Below are 18,365 nucleotides of genomic sequence, written 5' to 3'. Positions count from 1 at the left end.
TGGAGGGTAGCAGAGAGGGGTCAGCTGAGCTCCAGCAGCTCAAAGTCACTGAAAGTTACAGCTGAAGATAGATACCATCTGTCATGCACCATGTCTGAATTATAATGAATGTGGACGTGAGAGGAGGACACTTACTTCCAATGCAGTGGTGGAAGAAGTGCTCAGATACTTGTAGTTTACTAGTAAAAGTAGCAATACCACAATATACATACTCTGTTATGTAGGCAGATGTTTTGGGCGCACCTGTATTTGTATTACCTTTTAAAGATTGTGTTCAAAATGTTATTTGAGTAAAAGTAAAAAAGTATTGTCACGAATACTTTTAAGTAACAATAAAGTAGAAGTACTAAACTGAATAGAATCTACAAAGTAAATGGAAATAGGCCTACCTCATGTGACAGGCTGAGCTTAACCATTCTCATTTCAGCTACCACTGAGTGTTGACATTTCTGTGATTGTGATAGATGCCAGATCATGCCACTCATCTCCAGCAAACTTACCACATAAACACATTATATGTTTTGGTCATGCTCTCGATTAAAGACTGTCATGTTTGGATCTCTGCAGAAATATAATACAACCTTGTCCTGAAGTGGCTCACTAAAAATATCACTTTAAAGGGCAAGACCACCCATTTTCAATATTGAACTATGTCATTAATATACCTTAGAGGAGTTGTGTGGAAATAAAAAAGAAGTTCCCCCCATTCTGTGTTGCCTAGAACTGGAGGATTGATTTTGGGGTTTGTATTGTAAAATACAACATGTGTGATGTCATCAAGTTGTGATTTATAATACAAACCCCCAAATCAATCCTCCAGTTCTAGGCAACACAGAAGAGGGGGAACTTTTTATTTATTTCCACACAACTCCTCTAAGGTATATTAATGACATAGTTCAATTTTGAAGATGGGTGGTCTTCCCCTTTAAACAAAAAGATACAGATTAAAAAAAAGAAAGAAAGAAAGAAAGAAAGAAAGAAAGAAAGAAAGAAGTTAATAATATTAATAATATTAAACATCATCATCATCATCATCATCATCTCTCCAGATAAGTGGTTTGGTTTCCAAGTGGTGGAAAGTCTGGTGGTGATGCGTAGCTGATCCATACGGAGCCACTGGGGGGCTCCGTAGGTCCAATCACTGCTGTCTGTACTGTCTCGCAGTCTCGCAAAACATGAACACGTGGCTTGTCTTTAATGTGTCAATATAAAATAAGAAAGAAAATAGTTGGGGGAAAATTCCACAAACCTCCTGATTCGTTAAAAAAAATGTTTTATATAACATAGCTAGCTAGCTATAATACATTAAAAATTATATTTTGGTCATCCGTGAATGCTTTGTGATCACAGTGATGTCATCTTCGTGCGACGGGCGAGAGTGAAGTTTGTTGTTGAGCTGGATTTAACTGTGAATGAATAAAACCATGACATCCACCTCCGTACAGCAGGCTTTAAAAAGCACCTTCGGGTTCGAGGGTTTCAGATCCAAGCTGCAGGAAGATGTCGTTAAAGCAGTCATCAAAGGTAATGTGACCGCACAAGTTAAATAGGTTAAAACAAACAAAGCTCTGGTCCACAGCGTTAGAATGAGTTCTCCTCAACGCTATGTCACCGATGAGCCCTGCGCCGCAGGAAAGGCTGCGCACACTCGTCTGTAGTGAAAATAAATAATACTGTTTCGCTACTCATCAAAACAAAGACGGTTTTAAGGAGTCACAATATTACTTTCCTTAGTGGAGTCACTCTGGGACTCCCACCTCACGTCTAAAATACACCTTTTAGACCGAAAAGAAAATATTTCACCGGAAGGCAAAATCTGGTCAATGGAATCTTCTATTGACAAGATCTGTAGAGGGCGCTGTGGAGACGCTAAAACCTCCAGTGAAATATTTTATATTAAACTAAAAAGTGTATTTTAGACGTGAGGTGGGGCCCGTCGGGGGCTCCGAGTGTCCCCACTGAAAGTAGGCTTTCAACACCCTAACAACGTCTTTGTTTTGGAGAGTAGCGAAAGTGTGTTTTTTATTTTTTTACTACAGACGAGAGGTGAGCAACCTGGGCTGCCGCGGCTGTGAGCGCAATGGCTCTTCGGTGACATAGCGTTATGGAGAACTCCTCATAAAGCTAATTACCAGAGCTATGATATCCAGGCTAGCAAATGTTAGCTGTCTATCGTCGTCTCAAACTTTTTTCATGTCAAGGACCCCCAAATTGACACTAATTAGCCCGCGGACCCCCATTTGAAATGATATGCCAGGGACCCAAGATTGTTACGGCTCTAGCATTTTAAGTTAAAGGACCCATTTACAGTAATCTTTTTTAAATCTCTGAAACCCCGATTTATATAGTAAAATCTGTGTTTTTATTTTAACTGGTCAATTTGGTTCCATTTGTACACTGAGACCCATAAGGGTCCATTTGGTTCCTAACTATCATTTAGCTGGGGACCCCCTGGAACTCCCTCAAGGACCCCCACTTTGAGAACCACTGTCTTAGATGACAGGAGGACCCATCATTTCTTTTATAACAGCCTTGGCAGGGGATATTTTGATATGTGAATATGCAAAATATGGTGACAGAGAAAACTTGAGGGTGTGTTGTTAATTCATGAAACGTGTTTATTTTGTTTTGTTTTCCTGTTGCAGGAGAGAGGGATGTTTTTGTATGCATGCCCACAGGAGCAGGGAAATCCCTCTGTTACCAGCTCCCTGCAGTGTTGGCCAAGGGCATTACTCTTGTTATTTCACCCTTGATTGCACTCATTCAGGTCAGTCAGTCTAAAAAAAATCACACCCAATGTGAAGTGAGCGGTGGTCGTGCTTGCATAACGTCTTAATAATAAATATGTAATTGGTGATGTAATACAGGCTACACACACACACACACACACACACACACACACACACACACACACACACACACACACACACACATTGCTATGGCAAAACGCTGAGGAAAACACATTGCTATGGCAAAACGCTGAGGAAAAAGACGAGGATGTAATTGGTGATGTAATATGGCTACACACACATATTGCTATGGCAAAACGCTGAGGAAAAAGTGGCTACAGATAGGTCTAGCATGTAATTGGTGATGTAATATGGCTACACACACACACATTGCTTTGGCAAAACGCTGAGGAAAACACATTGCTATGGCAAAACGCTGAGGAAAAAGACTAGGATGTAATTGGTGATGTAATATTGCTACACACACACACATATTGCTATGGCAAAACTCTGAGGAAAAAGTGGCTACAGATAGGTCTAGCATGTAATTGGTGATGTAATATGGCTATACACACACACACATATTGCTATGGCAAAACGCTGAGGAAAACACATTGCTATGGCAAAACGCTGAGGAAAAGTGGCTACAGACACTCGCACAGCCACTCTATGGAGCGGTTTACCACCGCTCAAAATAAGCTATTCAAATAGATCTGTGGTCCTCAAAGTGGGGTGCAGCAGCAGGGACCCTCCTTGAGGGTCCTTGAGGGGGTTCCAAATGGACCCTTACAGGTCTGTAAACCTTCGTTCCATTTTGTACACTCTCAGAGTCATGGGGGTTTGAGAACCACTGAAATAAACCAGTCTGTTCGCCCTTCGCCCCGGGAGTCTATCCGGTGGAACGGTACACGGTCTATGCCTCACTGCCTGCTATTCCTAAAGGTAACCTCGGTAAAACGGTTAAAACCTAAGTTTTCAAATCATTGTAGTGGAGTAAAAGTACAATATTTGGATCCGAGATTGAGTGGAGTAGAAATAAAAGTTTTTGAAATTGGAAATAATCAAGTAAAGTAAAAGAAAAACATCAAACTGGTAAAATAATTGTACATTTTAAGTACAGTACTTGAGTTAATGTACTTAGTTATTTTACATCACTCTTCATGTCATATTATCTATTTCATACAGAGTTTAGGTCCTATTCTGCAGTGGCTGGCTCACCTGGCTGGTAACTCTAAACTGTCTAAAATAGCAAATACAAATATACAAAAAACGCCCCACCAAGCGGTCGGCGTGAGGTCGGCAGAAAATAATTAGGGCGAACAGACTGGTTACCGAATAAACGAATCTGTGTTATTACCGCTGCTTTCCCTCAGCGTCGCTGTTTTTGTTTGATTCTCTCCCCCTGGCGTCTAAAATAGGACCAAGTTGATCACCTGAGGGAGCTGAACATACCTGCTGCCAGCATCAACTCCAAGCTCAATGCAGCGGAGCGGCACATGATCCTATCCGACCTGGAGTGCGAGAGTCCCAGGCTGAAGCTGCTCTACATCACCCCAGAGATGGTGGCCTCGAAGTCCTTCCAGCCCTGCCTGACAGGCCTCTGCTCCCGAGGCCTTCTCTCCTACCTGGCTGTGGACGAGGCTCACTGTGTCTCCCAGTGGGGGCATGATTTCAGGTTGTTTTCTTTCTGCCATTATTCTAGCCCAGGGGGCTTCAACAGGGGGTCCTCAGAGTTACTAGAGGGGGTCCTCCAAATCTTTGTGTGATAAAAAAGAAAATCTTCTTTTTAGCAGATTCTGAGAACTTTTGCCAAAAATAGCAGATCTACAAGCTCACAACGCCTCGCATTGTGAGCTTGTAGATCGGCTAGTTTCGGCAAAGAGGTTTGGTGTAGAGGAGAGAAGTATTGATGGTTCAAGTGGATAAATATCTGAAAACACAAATTGACATGAACCCAAAATACCCTGGCAAACAATGAAATGATATGGAATCTTTGACAAGGTTGTGGGGGTCCCTGCTTCATCTCTCTCTCAAATAAAGGGTCCTTGGCCTGAAAATGTTGTAGACCCCTGTTCTAGCCATTACTTTTGAGATTAATCGAGAAGCACAAAATATACAGTATATATGATATTTTTAATATATCAACAATATCATTCATCACACAACCGTGTCATGTAAAACTTCTAGTGAATATAACACATCTACAATTTCACAACATGTGAAATGCAATGCATTTTGTGCTTGTAGATTTTTCAAAATGTTTGTCTTTCTTTTTAAACTATTCACCTATAATTAGGGATCAATTATTAATCAATTGTTTTCTTATTTTATTATTGATATTTGTTAATATAATTGATTATTAGTTAGATGAATTGCTGCTCTCCTAATTCCAGACCCGACTACCTCAAACTGGGCACACTGCGTGGTCGCCTGCGCGGGGTGACTTGTGTGGCGCTGACAGCCACGGCCCCCAAGAAGGTGCAAGAGGACATCACTCAGTCGTTGAGGCTGAAGTCGCCGCGGTCCTTTGCTGCACCTGTGTTCCGCAGTAACCTGCGCTACGATGTGATCTATAGAGAGCTGCTGCCGGACGCTTATGCCCACCTCCACGCCTTCATCAAAGACTCACTCAGCAATGGACCCGATGGACAGGTTAATAGTAATACTGTATGCTTTATGAATTATGCTACATAATTACATGTGCCAGCAGAGTGTGCAAGTACTGCGTTCGGTGGCGTATCTGTTGCGTATCTTTCTGTGTTCACGCCTGTAGCCAATCAGGAACCAGCATTATTGGTAACGTCACCATCAACAGCCAATGAGGGAACAGCATTCTTGGTAACCTCACCAACAACAAGTGCGACCTGATAAATATATTATACGTAAATAACAAGGCATGCTCTGCTGGCAAACAGGTCATACATGGCTACGAGTGCACAAGTTGCAAGTTGGCAGCTTGCTCTCAGAGAGCTCTCAGGGGGAGATCATCACGTGGTGTTGTTAAGAACATACATACAAAGCTGTCCAGAACTGTTCTCTTTTACTATTTTGGCAGGTGTGTGTGTGTGTGTGTGTGTGTGTGTGTGTGTGTGTGTGTGTGTGTGTGTGTGTGTGTGTGTGTGTGTGTGTGTGTGTGTGTGTGTGTGTGTGTGTGTGTGTGTGTGTGTGTGTGTGTGTGAGTGCGTGTGCACCAACCTCTCAAACCGTTTCTGGTGACTGATATGTTGGCCTTCTAATACATAAGGGGACGTGTTTTTTCAATTACTTCTATTTTTATTGTATTTTTTCTTCATTATCCATTAAAAAGGAATTGAGGAAACACAGCCCTCTCACACATTAGAAGGAAACAGAAACAAGGACATGTGTTTTTGATGAATCTAACATGATTAAAATGGATTTTACCATTTTAGGGTGTGTCTGATAAAAGGAATATCACATATATAAATACTGAATCAAGCAACTAAAAGCCAGGGTACACAAACATAAACAAATGATCTCAGTGGTTTGAGTCATGGATGTGAAGAATCAACAGATGGTGAGAAAACGCTAATGTTACTGTCGCCGAATTAGTTACATTTTCTCAACAAAGTCCCCCTCCAACATGTATTCAATAATAATGAATGGAATGAGGTGCTCAGCTGGCTCAGTGGTAATGTCCCTACCCACCACTACAGAGGTTGTGGGTTAGAATCCACATAAATTAATGGCCATATATGGAGATCCCTGTGTCAGTCCTTTTCCCTTTTATGCCCAGTTATGGAGATCCCTGATGTCATCAATATTAAGCCCATATCTTGGAAAGCCCATATATGGACAATACTGTGTCCTTCTCAAGTGGTCTATGATGTCAGACAAATATGATGTCAGTCATCTCCATATTTGGGAAAAGTTAAAATTGTAATTAAAGTCAATGGAGAAAATTAATTCACGAATACATGTATATAAATATAATTTATCTCTTAGCAAAATGCAAGGATTCGATTCCCGATGAAGCTGGTCAATTTCAATTTGACATATGGCCTCAACTGCGTGCCACCAAAACTCTTGCTGAACACCAGACTATAATAATAGACCTAATAATAAAAATGAATGGAATGTGGAAGGAAGAATACAGATTAACTTTGGATAATATTGATGAGATTTCCACACCATTAACTCCTTACATTGTGTGATGATTGTGAGCAGGGCTGTGGGATCGTTTACTGTCGTACCAGAGACAACTGTGAAACAGTGGCTTACCAACTGACCAGGTTGGGAGTGCTGGCCAAGCCTTATCATGCAGGTAACATGCCAACGCAGATATTACATTCACATTTTAGATTATATAGAATTATTAGCAGATATACAAGCTTGTACATTTGCTAGTTTTGAACATTTAAATTTAGGCCTAGAATTATTGAATGCTTTAACCAGGCGGTGCCGCGCTGTGAGCTTGTATATCTGCTATTTTTGAAAAAGTCATGAAAATGTGTGCAAATCTTTGAATATATGTATTTTCAAAGCAAACATTTGTAACTCAAATTTTGCTTCTGGGTGGTCCCTGGAACTAAATATTTTGAGATGGGGGTCCATGGCCAAATACATATAATTTTGGGGGTCCTTCACATGAAAAGGTTTGAGAACCACTGACATAGTGGTCTCTCAAGAACAAACTAACTGAGCTCCAGTTAAGTGAAAGGACCTTTTCTTTGACGATGGCTGGCCAGATTGCTGACATAGAAACATAGGTTTTTCAAAAAGTCTTAGAAGGAATCGGGTCAAAATTCTAATTTTCACAATTTTTCAAAAATAGCAGTTCTACAAGCTGTGAGCTTGTATATCTGCTATTTTTCAATAGTTAAAGCATAAAATAATGATACACAATATGTGTACCCGTTCTAAATGGGTTAAAAAACCCTTCAAGTGTGAGAACTACCGATTCAGAAGGCATTTGTCTTATCGGACTCAGGTCTTATTGGGCTAGAGGGGCGTTATGTCTGCACCCTCAACGCAGGCTACACTGTGGTGTATCAAAGACCCTTTTTGAGCGGTGGTCACAACGCTCCTATACGTGGCCGTGTGTGTGGGTCTGTCTGTCTGTCTGTCTGTCTCCGGGTCTGTAGCCTGCAGTAACCTTTTCTGACCACACATGTTAAGGGAGGGGCGCTGTTGCACACACACACACACACACACACACACACACACACCACCGCTCAGTTCACACGAGTGTGATTTTTTTTCTTCTAGGTCTGAAGTCAGGAGATCGTACAGAAGCCCAGAACGATTGGATGCAGGGGAACGTGCTGGTCATAGTAGCCACCATCAGTTTTGGTATGGGTGTCGACAAGGCCAATGTCAGGTAAGGCAGCATCTCTTAAGGATTTCACTTGTCAGCTCTTGGTCATAAACAAAAATACAGTTGTTTTTGGGGAGAAACCCTGTATGCATCAGATCAGATCATTTACTTTTCCTTCATAAATTAGAGCCATGTTATACTTTGTTGTATGACGTGCCCAAAATAGGGAGGCCAGGTTGGAACTTGGAAGTGGTTAAGAGTGTCTGTGGTTTTTTACATATTTGACCAATGAAAAGTATTAGTAAGCACTTATAACAAAATAATAACTACACTAGATTAACCGGAACACAGTTTCTTTGTCCAATTATTTCCTATAAAGTAATGCTTTGGACATACAAAGATTCCACCAGACAGCGGCAAGATATGTCTAGATTTGTTATATACAAATATATATTTTTGTATCAATTCCAACTAGGGATACAAAAAACTCACAATAATCGTATCGTGGAGATTACAATTGATCGTGAAATTATCCTCCGTCATGCATTGAGTTCAATTCACCTTTTATTTGCCGAGCTGCATATCCGGTACCATTTAAACACTAGTCTAAACGGACCTCAGTGGAAATGACTACTTGATACAGTCTCCACTCTCTTCCAAATGTCTTTGCCAAAAAATAGCCAATCTACAAGCTCACTGTGAGCTTGTAGATCTGCTATTTTTTGGCAAATGTTCCACCCCAGGATAATGGACGTTGGGGATGTATTGATTATCACGTCCGATAATATCGTAAATCACGTTAATTTTTGGGCACAATAATCGTGACATGACATTTCATATCGTCCCATCCCTAATCCCAACAGGTTTGTAGCTCACTGGAACATTGCCAAGTCCCTGGCCAGTTACTACCAGGAGTCGGGGCGAGCGGGCAGAGACGGGCTGCTGTCGTTCTGTAGAACCTACTACTCCCACCGGGATAGAGAGCAACTCAACTTCCTCATCCGCAAGGAGATCGGCCGCAAGCAGGTCAGCAGGACTCAGCAGAGCTGGCAGCCGTCATGCCATTTTTAACTGACGGTTTATTGTCGCGCAAATTATTGCCATTAATGATTTAATAGTGTTTTCTTTTGTGTGTGTTGGAACTTTGAAACGTAGAAATAAATAATAAGACATTTAGGCTTTTGTAAACGGAAGTTGCCCATTAAACCGGCAGGGGCGGCATAGCTCAGGGGTAGAGAAACCGTTATTAGAGCACGAAGGGTTCCCAGTTCGAATCCGGGCTCCCCCTGAGTTAATGTCGAAGGGTCCTTGAGCAAGACTCTGAACCCCTAGTTGCTCCCAGTGAGTAGGTTGGTGCCTTCTATGGTTTCCTCCGCCACCGGTGTATGAATGTGTGTGTGAATGGGTGAATGTAATGCACAATCTATGTAAAGCGCCTAGGATAAAAGCGCTATATAAATGCACCATTTATTTATTTATTTAAACCCATTAAGAGCTGAACTGATTCTACAAATGCCTTCTAAATCAGCAGTTTTCACTGTTTCAAGATTCTTTTTTTAACGTTCAAAAATAGCAGATGTACAAGCTTGCAGCCTAGCCCGAAGTGATGTATTGTACATCTGCTATTTTTGAATAGCCTACGCTAAAATCTAGAATGAAACTGATGCTTTAATTCCTGGGTTTAATGGGTTAAATATAGCATATATTGGTGCCCATAATCAGCACAAGTAATGTACATAGATAATGTACTGTCCAAAACAGGCTGTATGTGTATTTAATACATTCATAATTTCAGTTATTTTGAAAAACATAAAAAATAGATAAAATAGTGAGCTTGCTTGTACATCGGCTATTCTCGCCGAATCATACAGATCAATGGAAACGATACTGGCGATTATGTAAAAAGAATTGCGATGATTTCAAATAATTGCGTTCAGGCAGAGAGATCCTAACATGGTTTTGTGAATGTTTTAAACTCCTCTGTAGAAAAAGCGTGGATCTGAAAAGGAGGCAGATAAATCAGCCATCACAGACTTTCAAGCCATGGTGTCCTTTTGTGAACAAGAAGGGTAAGTTATCCAGGCAAGGCACGCACACACACACACACACACACACACACACACACACACACACACACACACACACACACACACACACACACACACACACACACACACACACACACACACACAAGCATGCATGCACACAGGCTAGATTCACCAAAAAATAAAAATCGATATCACTCAGTGATTTTTTTCTACAAATTTTGTGTAAATCAAAAGTAATTGTGGTGTCCTTTTTGTAGAGGAAAATATATACTTATATACTTTTATATAAACTAGAAAAACTTTATTGTATCGTATTGTTTTGTATTCATATATTTAATATTTATATCCACAGCCAGTTGTTCTGCATGTGTACAGCAGGGGGCAGTGTTTCTTTATTTTAGTTGAGTTTGTTTTGTTGAATCTGAAGGAAGTTTGGCCCCTTCAGCAAGAATCTATCAAATCTAAACAACTACCACACAGGCATGGATAATGTAACGGACCAGAGGTTTAGAAAAGCAAACTAACTTCACTGTCTATCATGTTCTATTGCCATCTAGGCATTGTTAACTTTTGTTAACTTTACTTTTATTTAAAAGTAACATTTGTAGGTCTCGGTTCCTCAACATTTTAGTAACAAGTCAAAATAGCATTTAGAAAAGCGACAATAAACAACAGTAATGATGTTTTTTGAAAAATATTTTAGCGCCATTTTATTTTTTTGTGACGTACAACCACATAGACGGAACATATCAAGAAACATAAAATACAAGCACATAAGCAAGAGTAATACAAATAATAATAATTAACTAAGATATCGTCACTGTCGGGCAGAAACCTCGTATCTCCAAGTTTCAAAATTGTACGTTTTTTTCTTCGCAAAGTAAAGCCCTGCTTCATCATACAAGGCCGTCGCACAAAAGTAGTGAAAACAGCAGCTCTACAAGCACACAACGCCTCGCACCACGAGACGTTGTGTGCTTGTAGATCAACTGTCACTAGTTTCAGTCATTTAAAAAATGATAAATACAAAACGAACAGTTTTGGACATACACGCTCTCCACCCAACGAAAATACAGTATACAGTAATAATAGCACACTGTGAGCTTCCTGTTGTTGTTGTTGCTTTGCACGTGATTCATTGATAGTCCTTGTATTTGCCTGTGCTATTGCTAACAGATCCTGGTGTTGCATTGAGACGGCCGTGGGCCTTTCTCAGGTGGAAGGCATCGTTGTTGTTGGCCGTCCTGCAGAGCCCAGGGATGCTCTGGGGAATGTTGCTACTCCTGAATGCCTGGAAGTGTTTAGTGGGTGTGTTTGGCAGCCTGTGTTAACACACCCTCCAAAGTGTTTTGTCAGCAGCCATTGTTCAAGGCTTGAGCCCCTCCTAGACACATCTTCACAGGGCCTGTACGAGGGCCTCATGCCTTTTATAGTGCCTAGAGGCACTAGGAGGCCACAATGCCTCCCTGGGAAGTATGTTAAGTACGTTAATGTTAATTCTCCCTGCGTTGCTCCTCGAGCCTGGGAGAGCATTTAGAGAGTCCGTACGGAGGACCTGTCTAGAATACGAACCGCTCTTTTGCAGTATCCTCGTCCTTTGGCGAATCAAATGCCGATCTGAATGGATATTCATTCCTCCTGTGTGTGTGTGTGGGGAAGTGTTGTATCGCCGTGTGAATTGGGGAAATGACTCCTCTGCATTCACCCCAGTAGATGACTTGCTCAGATGACATGGCAGTAGCTCAGACGATATTGCGCCTCTTGCTTTCGGTCGTGCGATTGTAGCAGCAGCAAGTCGCACAGACACACACTCCCATGAGCACCACCACCACTGGAAGAGAGCACACGAACCATAGACATAAGAGCATAGAACAGACGTTTACGTTGATAGCAGCGCTGTGTTTCCGTGTCAATACGGATATGTTTGTTTGTTCGATATGAACAAACGAAGGTTACAGTGTCCTTAGCAATAAACATCAGCAGGTTGCCCAAGCATAGCAGGTGGCTGTGAACACAACACTGAAGTAGGCGCTTAAGACCTGTCTATACTGTATGTTTCTGATATGACTTGAACAGTAGTTATTGTTGTCAATCAGTCCTTTTAGAGGCATCTGAGGGCCACTTCCGTAGGACTTGTTTTCAATGCATCGGGTCTAATTAAATTTCTCAAAAACCTTTGAATTTTCCAAAGGTAAATAAATAGGTTGCATAATGAGATAACCTGATTTGAGAAGTTGTAGAACAAAACATGTAACTTGTTACTTTTCCACTTGTAGAAAATATTCACTGAAAAATTGAAATGACAGAAAACAGAACACACAAAAGCTTGAGAAAAAGAGAACTTGAATGTTGACATTTTCACTCAATAATGTCAATGTAGATGTATATTTAGATTTACATAAATATATGACAGGTGCAAACTTGTAATCCAAAAATCCACTTTTTTACGTTAGTGACCATTTTCTCAGAACAACTACAACTCAGCGATTACAACTTGAATCGGTCACTGCAACTTCACAAATGTCCTCTTTCACATCACAAAGTGGTGACTTTCGCATCCTCTTTCGCGTCACAAAGTGGTGACTTTCACAACATTTAACTGCTATAATAGTGTTGCCAAACACTCTCACATCCACCACAGCTGCCACTTGCTGTCACAGCTGTCAACTGTCACTTCCACAGCCAGCTACAAATTAAAGTTTTGCAACGCAACACAATTATTGCAATAAGTTGCAAAAGGCAAGGCATGCAGATTCGTCACTTGGAGTTGGAAAAGTAAAAAAGAAAAAAAGAAAATGTAATAAAATGTTGGATTACAAGTTTTACAACATCATTGTATATACTGTATGTAAATCAATCTACCCATTTGTGAATATTTGTCTTTGCATTCTCAACAACCGAAAATCAACCATTCCACCAATATTCTGTTCCTCCACTTAATCTGTCATGGCGCACCTAAAATAAATTGGGTTGAGACCAAATAGTGATTGTGGACTCGCGTCATACAGTATCTATTTTACCTTCATAGATACTTGTTAATAATTGCATTTAATGACTGAGACATGAGTTAAGTAGAGAATAGGGCATTAACGAAAAAGTCGACAAGTCGACTCCTACCAGAGAAAGTCAAAAGTTGAAGTTGAAAAAAAGAAGAAGAAAAAAAAAAACGTTCGATTGTGAAAATAGCAGATCTATATAACGCGAGGCGTTGTGAGCTATTTTCACAATTTCTGCCTCTATATATTTGACAATTTGGACAATGTTTAATTTGTCAATTTAGAGGTATTAAAGTCCTTAAATTGGCACTTTAGAAATGTGAAGATACCCTCTATACACTTAAACTTTATGTTGGTTTGTTTACCGGGTGAGAAAACAATGTTTCACATTAAGTTAATCATCTGGTGACCCCCCAAAATAATTGGGGGGGTCGTGTGTGATGTGATGACGTCATCAAACGATAAAGTCGACTTCAACTCAACATTTTACTGAGTCGAGTCGACGTGCAAAAATCACAAGTCGTTAATGCCCTAGTAGAGAATGGTGGCAAAGGCAATGCAACCACTGGTAGAAATCATGATGGAGATGGAACTCACTGATGAAGGTCAGGATGATGACGAAGCCGCCCTGGTCCACGGGGTCGAGGGTGGGCAGGTTTTGCAGTTTGGTCCAGAGTCTGCCCATGAGACTTAACGTCTGCTCTTTGGCATCCATTTGTGTTGCGGTCCAGACTTTGTCATCCATTCCTGTTGGGGGCAGAGAGAACAGCGCTGACTGAGCAAAAGGCTTTCACAATCGGACGTGCTTGTGAAATATTGGCCGTGCAATCAAGTATAATATGGGGGGGGGGGGGGGGTAAATAGCAGCGCTTGGAGATCAGCTATTTGTGAAAAGTGTACCATTTTAACTCTCTTTAACTGCCAGGTATTCATTCATTAATCCGTCCGCATGTGCCACATGCGGACGAACATAGTCGTCGACGACAGTGAAAGAGTTATGGCGTAAGTGATTAAAACCAGCCATACCATGGTATTAAGATATCAAAAATCCCAGATGATTTCTAGTATAGTAATATTCATATATCATCAGGAGACAAGCATCCTGGCCTACGACCAGCTCACCCAGTTGGCTGGGTGAGCTGTTTATGCTTAGCTTTGTATTTCTGGGAGCTCAAATGGGACTGAGCTCAAATGGGAACCCAGATTGGGGGGTCCCTGACTCAAAACAATTCATATGGGGGTGTCTGCGGCCAAATACACATCAGTTTAACATGAAAGAGTTTGAGAACAACTGCACTAGTATGTCTGTTATCTTGTGCCGAGTGCAACATGCTAAATGGCCCTGAATTAAGGCCTGTCTATACTTGTTCGGTTCGGTGAGTTGTGTTTTCCGACGTGCAAATTTCCGAACTCTCATTCGGTCCAATGCTTTTCAGAAGTCGCGAGGAATATAATTTTATGGTCGAAAAGGACCTTTTGACCGAAATCTTCTGTTTCGGTCGAAGTATAGACAGTAATCCTGGCTATGTCTGGCGTTGATAAAACGAATCGGTGTCACTAAAGTGATACATGATGGAAACGAGAGGTAGGTTGACGTGCCGCCCCCTTCATGATTACTGTAGCCTAATGTCTCCTCATGCCTAAGAGATGTGATATTCTGACAGTTTAATATTAACATGATTATTCTCAGATAATGTTTTTAAACTACATATGAAAGCATGAGCCAGTAGGAACGGGCTTTTCTCTATATACATGTCCGCAGCGCACAATCGCGGCCACGCTCTTTCCATCACTTCTCATCTGTCAACTGTCAAGCAATTCTTTTTGTTGCATTTCCTGGATTCCTATTGACACAAACCAGGCGCTATTCCTGTGTGTCTTGGAAAAGATATCTTAGTGCCTGCCCGGGGAAAATGGAACATGTCATGTACATGTTTGTACATCTGAGAATGTACAAATGTAAGCAAATTAACGCGTAAGGTTCCATTTGTACACTCTCAGAGTTGCAGACCTGTACGTGTCGTATTTATTTCATCGATAATTTAGCTTGGGACCCCTCGAACCCCTTCAAGGACCCATGGGGGGGTCCCCAGACAAAATAAGGAAAAGATTATAATAAGTAACAACAGCTGCATCCTGTTCTCTTTTGACTTGGGCAGAATAAAAGAGTCTTCGGACCTTTCTTCATCTCGGTGTGTGTCATTGTATTTATAATGTAAATGTGTTATTTCAATGGGTGGAGTGAGACTTAAGGCATCAGTGTTGACTGTTCTCCGTCAGCTGAGTGTATTTGCCGTAGTTATAACCTTGGGTGTGACAGCTATTTGCTGCCAGGACAGGATCCTGGTCCGGTAGATTACTCTACCTCCTTGTTTGGGGCGGCAGTGGCTCAAGAGGTAGAGCGGGACGGTCACCGGTTCGATCCCTGGCTCCCCCTGTGTTAGTGTCGAAGTGTTCTTGAGCAAGACAACAAACCCCCAACTGCTCCCGATGAGCAGGTTGGTGCCTTGCCTGCATGGTCCCCCCGCCACCGGTGTGTAGTGTTGATTTTGACAGGAAGTTTTGATTTATTTTTCGTCTTTTGAATACATTTTCATTTAGTTTTAGTCATATTTTAGCAATCTCAAATGTTTTAGTGTTGGTCTAGTTTTAGTTGACTAAATATCATGAGATCTCTAACCCTAACCCAAACCCTAACCCTTAGTCAACTAAATCTGCAGTTGATTTTGTCAACTAAAATGTATCTTGGCAGGCCTTGTGTCACAATTGCAGATTTTACGCTGCAACACGTTGAGAGCAACTAAACATAAAATTACCTGTCTTTTAGTTCTACTGGATCTCTCCTCCACTAGTCCCTCCCTAGTGTTTTAGGCCATTTTTTATTTGTTGACGAAACTGTCAATATATTTAGTCATAGGTTTAGTCATCGTAGCGTAGTTAATATTCAGTTTTCGTCATAGTTTTAGTCTGCCTCCTGGTCACTCACACGTTTTATTTCATTTAGTGAGACTTACTTCTGCTGGACAGCAAGGTTAAAAGCTAGTGCATAGCATGAGTGTTCTTATGTAAAAAACCTTTCCCCCTTCTTGGCCAGCATTCTAGTGCTCTGGTTCTAATTTTACTCCAATTCCTGATAATACAGGGATTTTTGAAACAACTGTAACAACTTGGTCTAATCCCATTTAGTCTGGCTATTCATCAAGAGAATGAGAACCATGTCTCTGTCAATCAGTGACTGCACCAGTTGACGATGCCAGCCTATTTATTGATAACAGAGTATTGATTCTGTCCAGTTGAAGCACCCACACACAACACAGTGGTTTATATACTGTACATATTACATTTGTAACGCTACAGTCTACTTTAGGTCACTCATCACTTTGGCTTTTTCTACACACATTACATTCCCCCAAGGCAGACTTGCATCCTGTTAAAGCACTGACAAGTTGTGGTGATGGGATTAGGTCCCACAGTGAGTGGATTCACTTGTTTCAGGGTTACGTGTTTAACAGGATATTTACCCACATGAACCCTAACGCCCTAGTGTCCCTATATCCAAAATAGTCATTCTACAAGCTCACGTTGTGATGCGTTGTGCATAGATTGGTTAAGAGATGTGGTTTAGAGGGAAATACTGCTGGGCCTAAGTTAAAGTGCTTAACAGCTAGAAACCCATCACCACTGTTGCCAACTCTCGTGAGAGAAATAAGCCAACCCACCTGCAAAAACAAGCCAAATATTGCAAGAGAAATAAGCCAATTTTCACCTCGGAAAACAAGACAAAACAAGCCCAATAATATGGCTATATATTTCTAATAAAAACATATGATATGCATTAGATTTGCCAAAGAAGCTGCCAATAAAAAGTTATTCCCGCAACTCTGGGGAGAAAAAAAAACAAGACAAAAGTTGCTGGGAATAAGCCAACATGGCAATACTGCTCATCACACAGCAGACAGCACACACGTGGACAAATTCCTTCTTTGCATTCTTCTGTTAGGGGTCTAGGTTTTTAGCCTCTTGTACTCACCCTGCACAGACAGACACATATGAACTTCACTCACCTGACAGGAGTCTTCTTGGTAGCGTCGCACTTGAGTCAACTAAAGTCCAGGCTAATAATCACATTAGTGCTCAGAGAGCTGAGCGGACCAGTTGGTTGAAGACGAGACGGAACAAGCGTCTCTGTCACCTGAGGGACTGTGAGGTGGAGCGCACGCAGCCTCCACAGCAGAGTGGGAGAGTGTGTGTTGTTGGTCTTGAGCGTGTGTTTGTTGTTGACTGAGCCAGCGGTGTGGCTGCGTCACACACAGACACAGAGACAGAGAGAGAGAGGAGGAGGTGTCCTGAATGAAGGTCCAGCCCCGAGCCCAGAGTCACTCCAAGATTAGGGTCAGTGGGGATAAGTCCTCAGGTGTTGACGGTTCTGACAGTAGTCAGAGTAGTGTATAAACTAAACTGACTTCCACTCTTCTCTTCTCTCTCTTTTATATCCCCTCCTCCCGTTGTGAAGCGGCCCACCCCCCTTTGATAGTTGTGAAGAGTAGGTTTTCATTGCATGTGTTTATGGGGGGCTTCTAAAAGCAGGCTATGCCCCACAGAGGTTGTCTGTGTGTTTGGCTGCCTGTGGTCGTATCGTATGTGTGTGCATTGCACAATGCTAACAGTTTTTATTGTATTTTGAAACTTGCTTTGGCAATGTAAACATATGTTTTCTCGTGCCAATAAAGCTCCAAAAGTGTGCGTGCGTGCGTGCGGCGTGCGTGCGTGCATGCGTGTGTGTGTGTACACAAACCATTACATAATAGTTAATCAGATGCATAAGTAGTGAGAGAGGCATCACAACAATCCCTAAATGGCAGAATTTTGTTTTAAATTTTAAAAACAAGATTGAGCATTTTCTAAAACGTTCACCTACATAATGGAATTCCCAAAATGGGGAATTTTAAATTGAAAGTGGTTGATTTGAAGACAGGGCTTAAGGTTTGTTGTTCTTATTCTGTATTTGCTGAGTGCTTGTCAGACACTCACCACCCTTCAGACAAGTTCCTCTGAATGCTATGAAGGGGCGTGGAGTTAAAAAATGCTTCATATATAGTTTCTGTGTGGCAGACATATACAGTATATTATTTAACTTGATATGTGATTGTGGTAAATGTAATTTAAATGCAATCTTATGAGCTGCTGAAAGACAGAGGTCAGAAAAAAAATAATCTGCAAAAATTGTATCAATCAAAAACAGCCATTCGTACCTTTTACCAGCATGAATTAACATAGGAATTAATGATCCTGGCTGGATGCATATCAATGGCGCATT

At 41.3% G+C, this 18,365-nt stretch overlaps 2 protein-coding genes across 2 annotated transcripts in view; one reads left to right on the top strand and one right to left on the bottom strand.

Annotated features, from left to right (window-relative positions):
- Positions 1-1,424: 1,424 nt before the first annotated feature.
- Positions 1,425-18,365, top strand: part of recql5 (RecQ helicase-like 5) — a gene marked incomplete at its 5' end in the record, with an annotated part of 32,724 nt that continues 15,783 nt past the window's right edge. Inside the window, 8 exons of the mRNA XM_080723169.1 lie at positions 1,425-1,524; positions 2,646-2,767; positions 4,148-4,404; positions 5,123-5,381; positions 6,915-7,011; positions 7,956-8,067; positions 8,868-9,030; positions 9,991-10,073. Of these exons, the coding sequence (XP_080579295.1) occupies positions 1,425-1,524; positions 2,646-2,767; positions 4,148-4,404; positions 5,123-5,381; positions 6,915-7,011; positions 7,956-8,067; positions 8,868-9,030; positions 9,991-10,073 (1,193 nt within the window). The remainder of the gene's footprint in view (positions 1,525-2,645; positions 2,768-4,147; positions 4,405-5,122; positions 5,382-6,914; positions 7,012-7,955; positions 8,068-8,867; positions 9,031-9,990; positions 10,074-18,365) is intronic.
- On the bottom strand, positions 11,631-17,237 carry smim5 (small integral membrane protein 5). Its single transcript, XM_080722953.1, has 3 exons — positions 17,113-17,237; positions 13,646-13,795; positions 11,631-11,883 (listed from the first exon to the last, which is right to left on the bottom strand). Exons 2-3 carry the CDS (start codon positions 13,791-13,793, stop codon positions 11,795-11,797), a joined length of 237 nt encoding a protein of 78 aa, XP_080579079.1. The 5' UTR covers positions 13,794-13,795; positions 17,113-17,237; the 3' UTR covers positions 11,631-11,794.

The sequence above is a fragment of the Nannobrachium achirus genome (assembly GCF_963921795.1).
Source record: "Nannobrachium achirus genome assembly, chromosome: 4".
NCBI lineage: Eukaryota > Metazoa > Chordata > Actinopteri > Myctophiformes > Myctophidae > Nannobrachium > Nannobrachium achirus.
The sequence above is the reverse complement of the archived record's forward strand: the minus strand, read 5'-3'. Positions and strand labels throughout refer to the sequence as shown.

What these genes read in the sequence shown, in the direction of transcription:
- smim5 (XM_080722953.1), bottom strand. Translation starts at nt 13,793, where the DNA reads ATGGATGACAAAGTCTGGACCGCAACACAAATGGATGCCAAAGAGCAG. An exon ending in CATCATCCTGACCTTCATCA is followed by an intron (nt 11,884 to 13,645) that starts GTGAGTTCCATC and finishes GCTCTCTTCCAG; the next exon opens with TGGTGGTGGTGCTCATGGGA.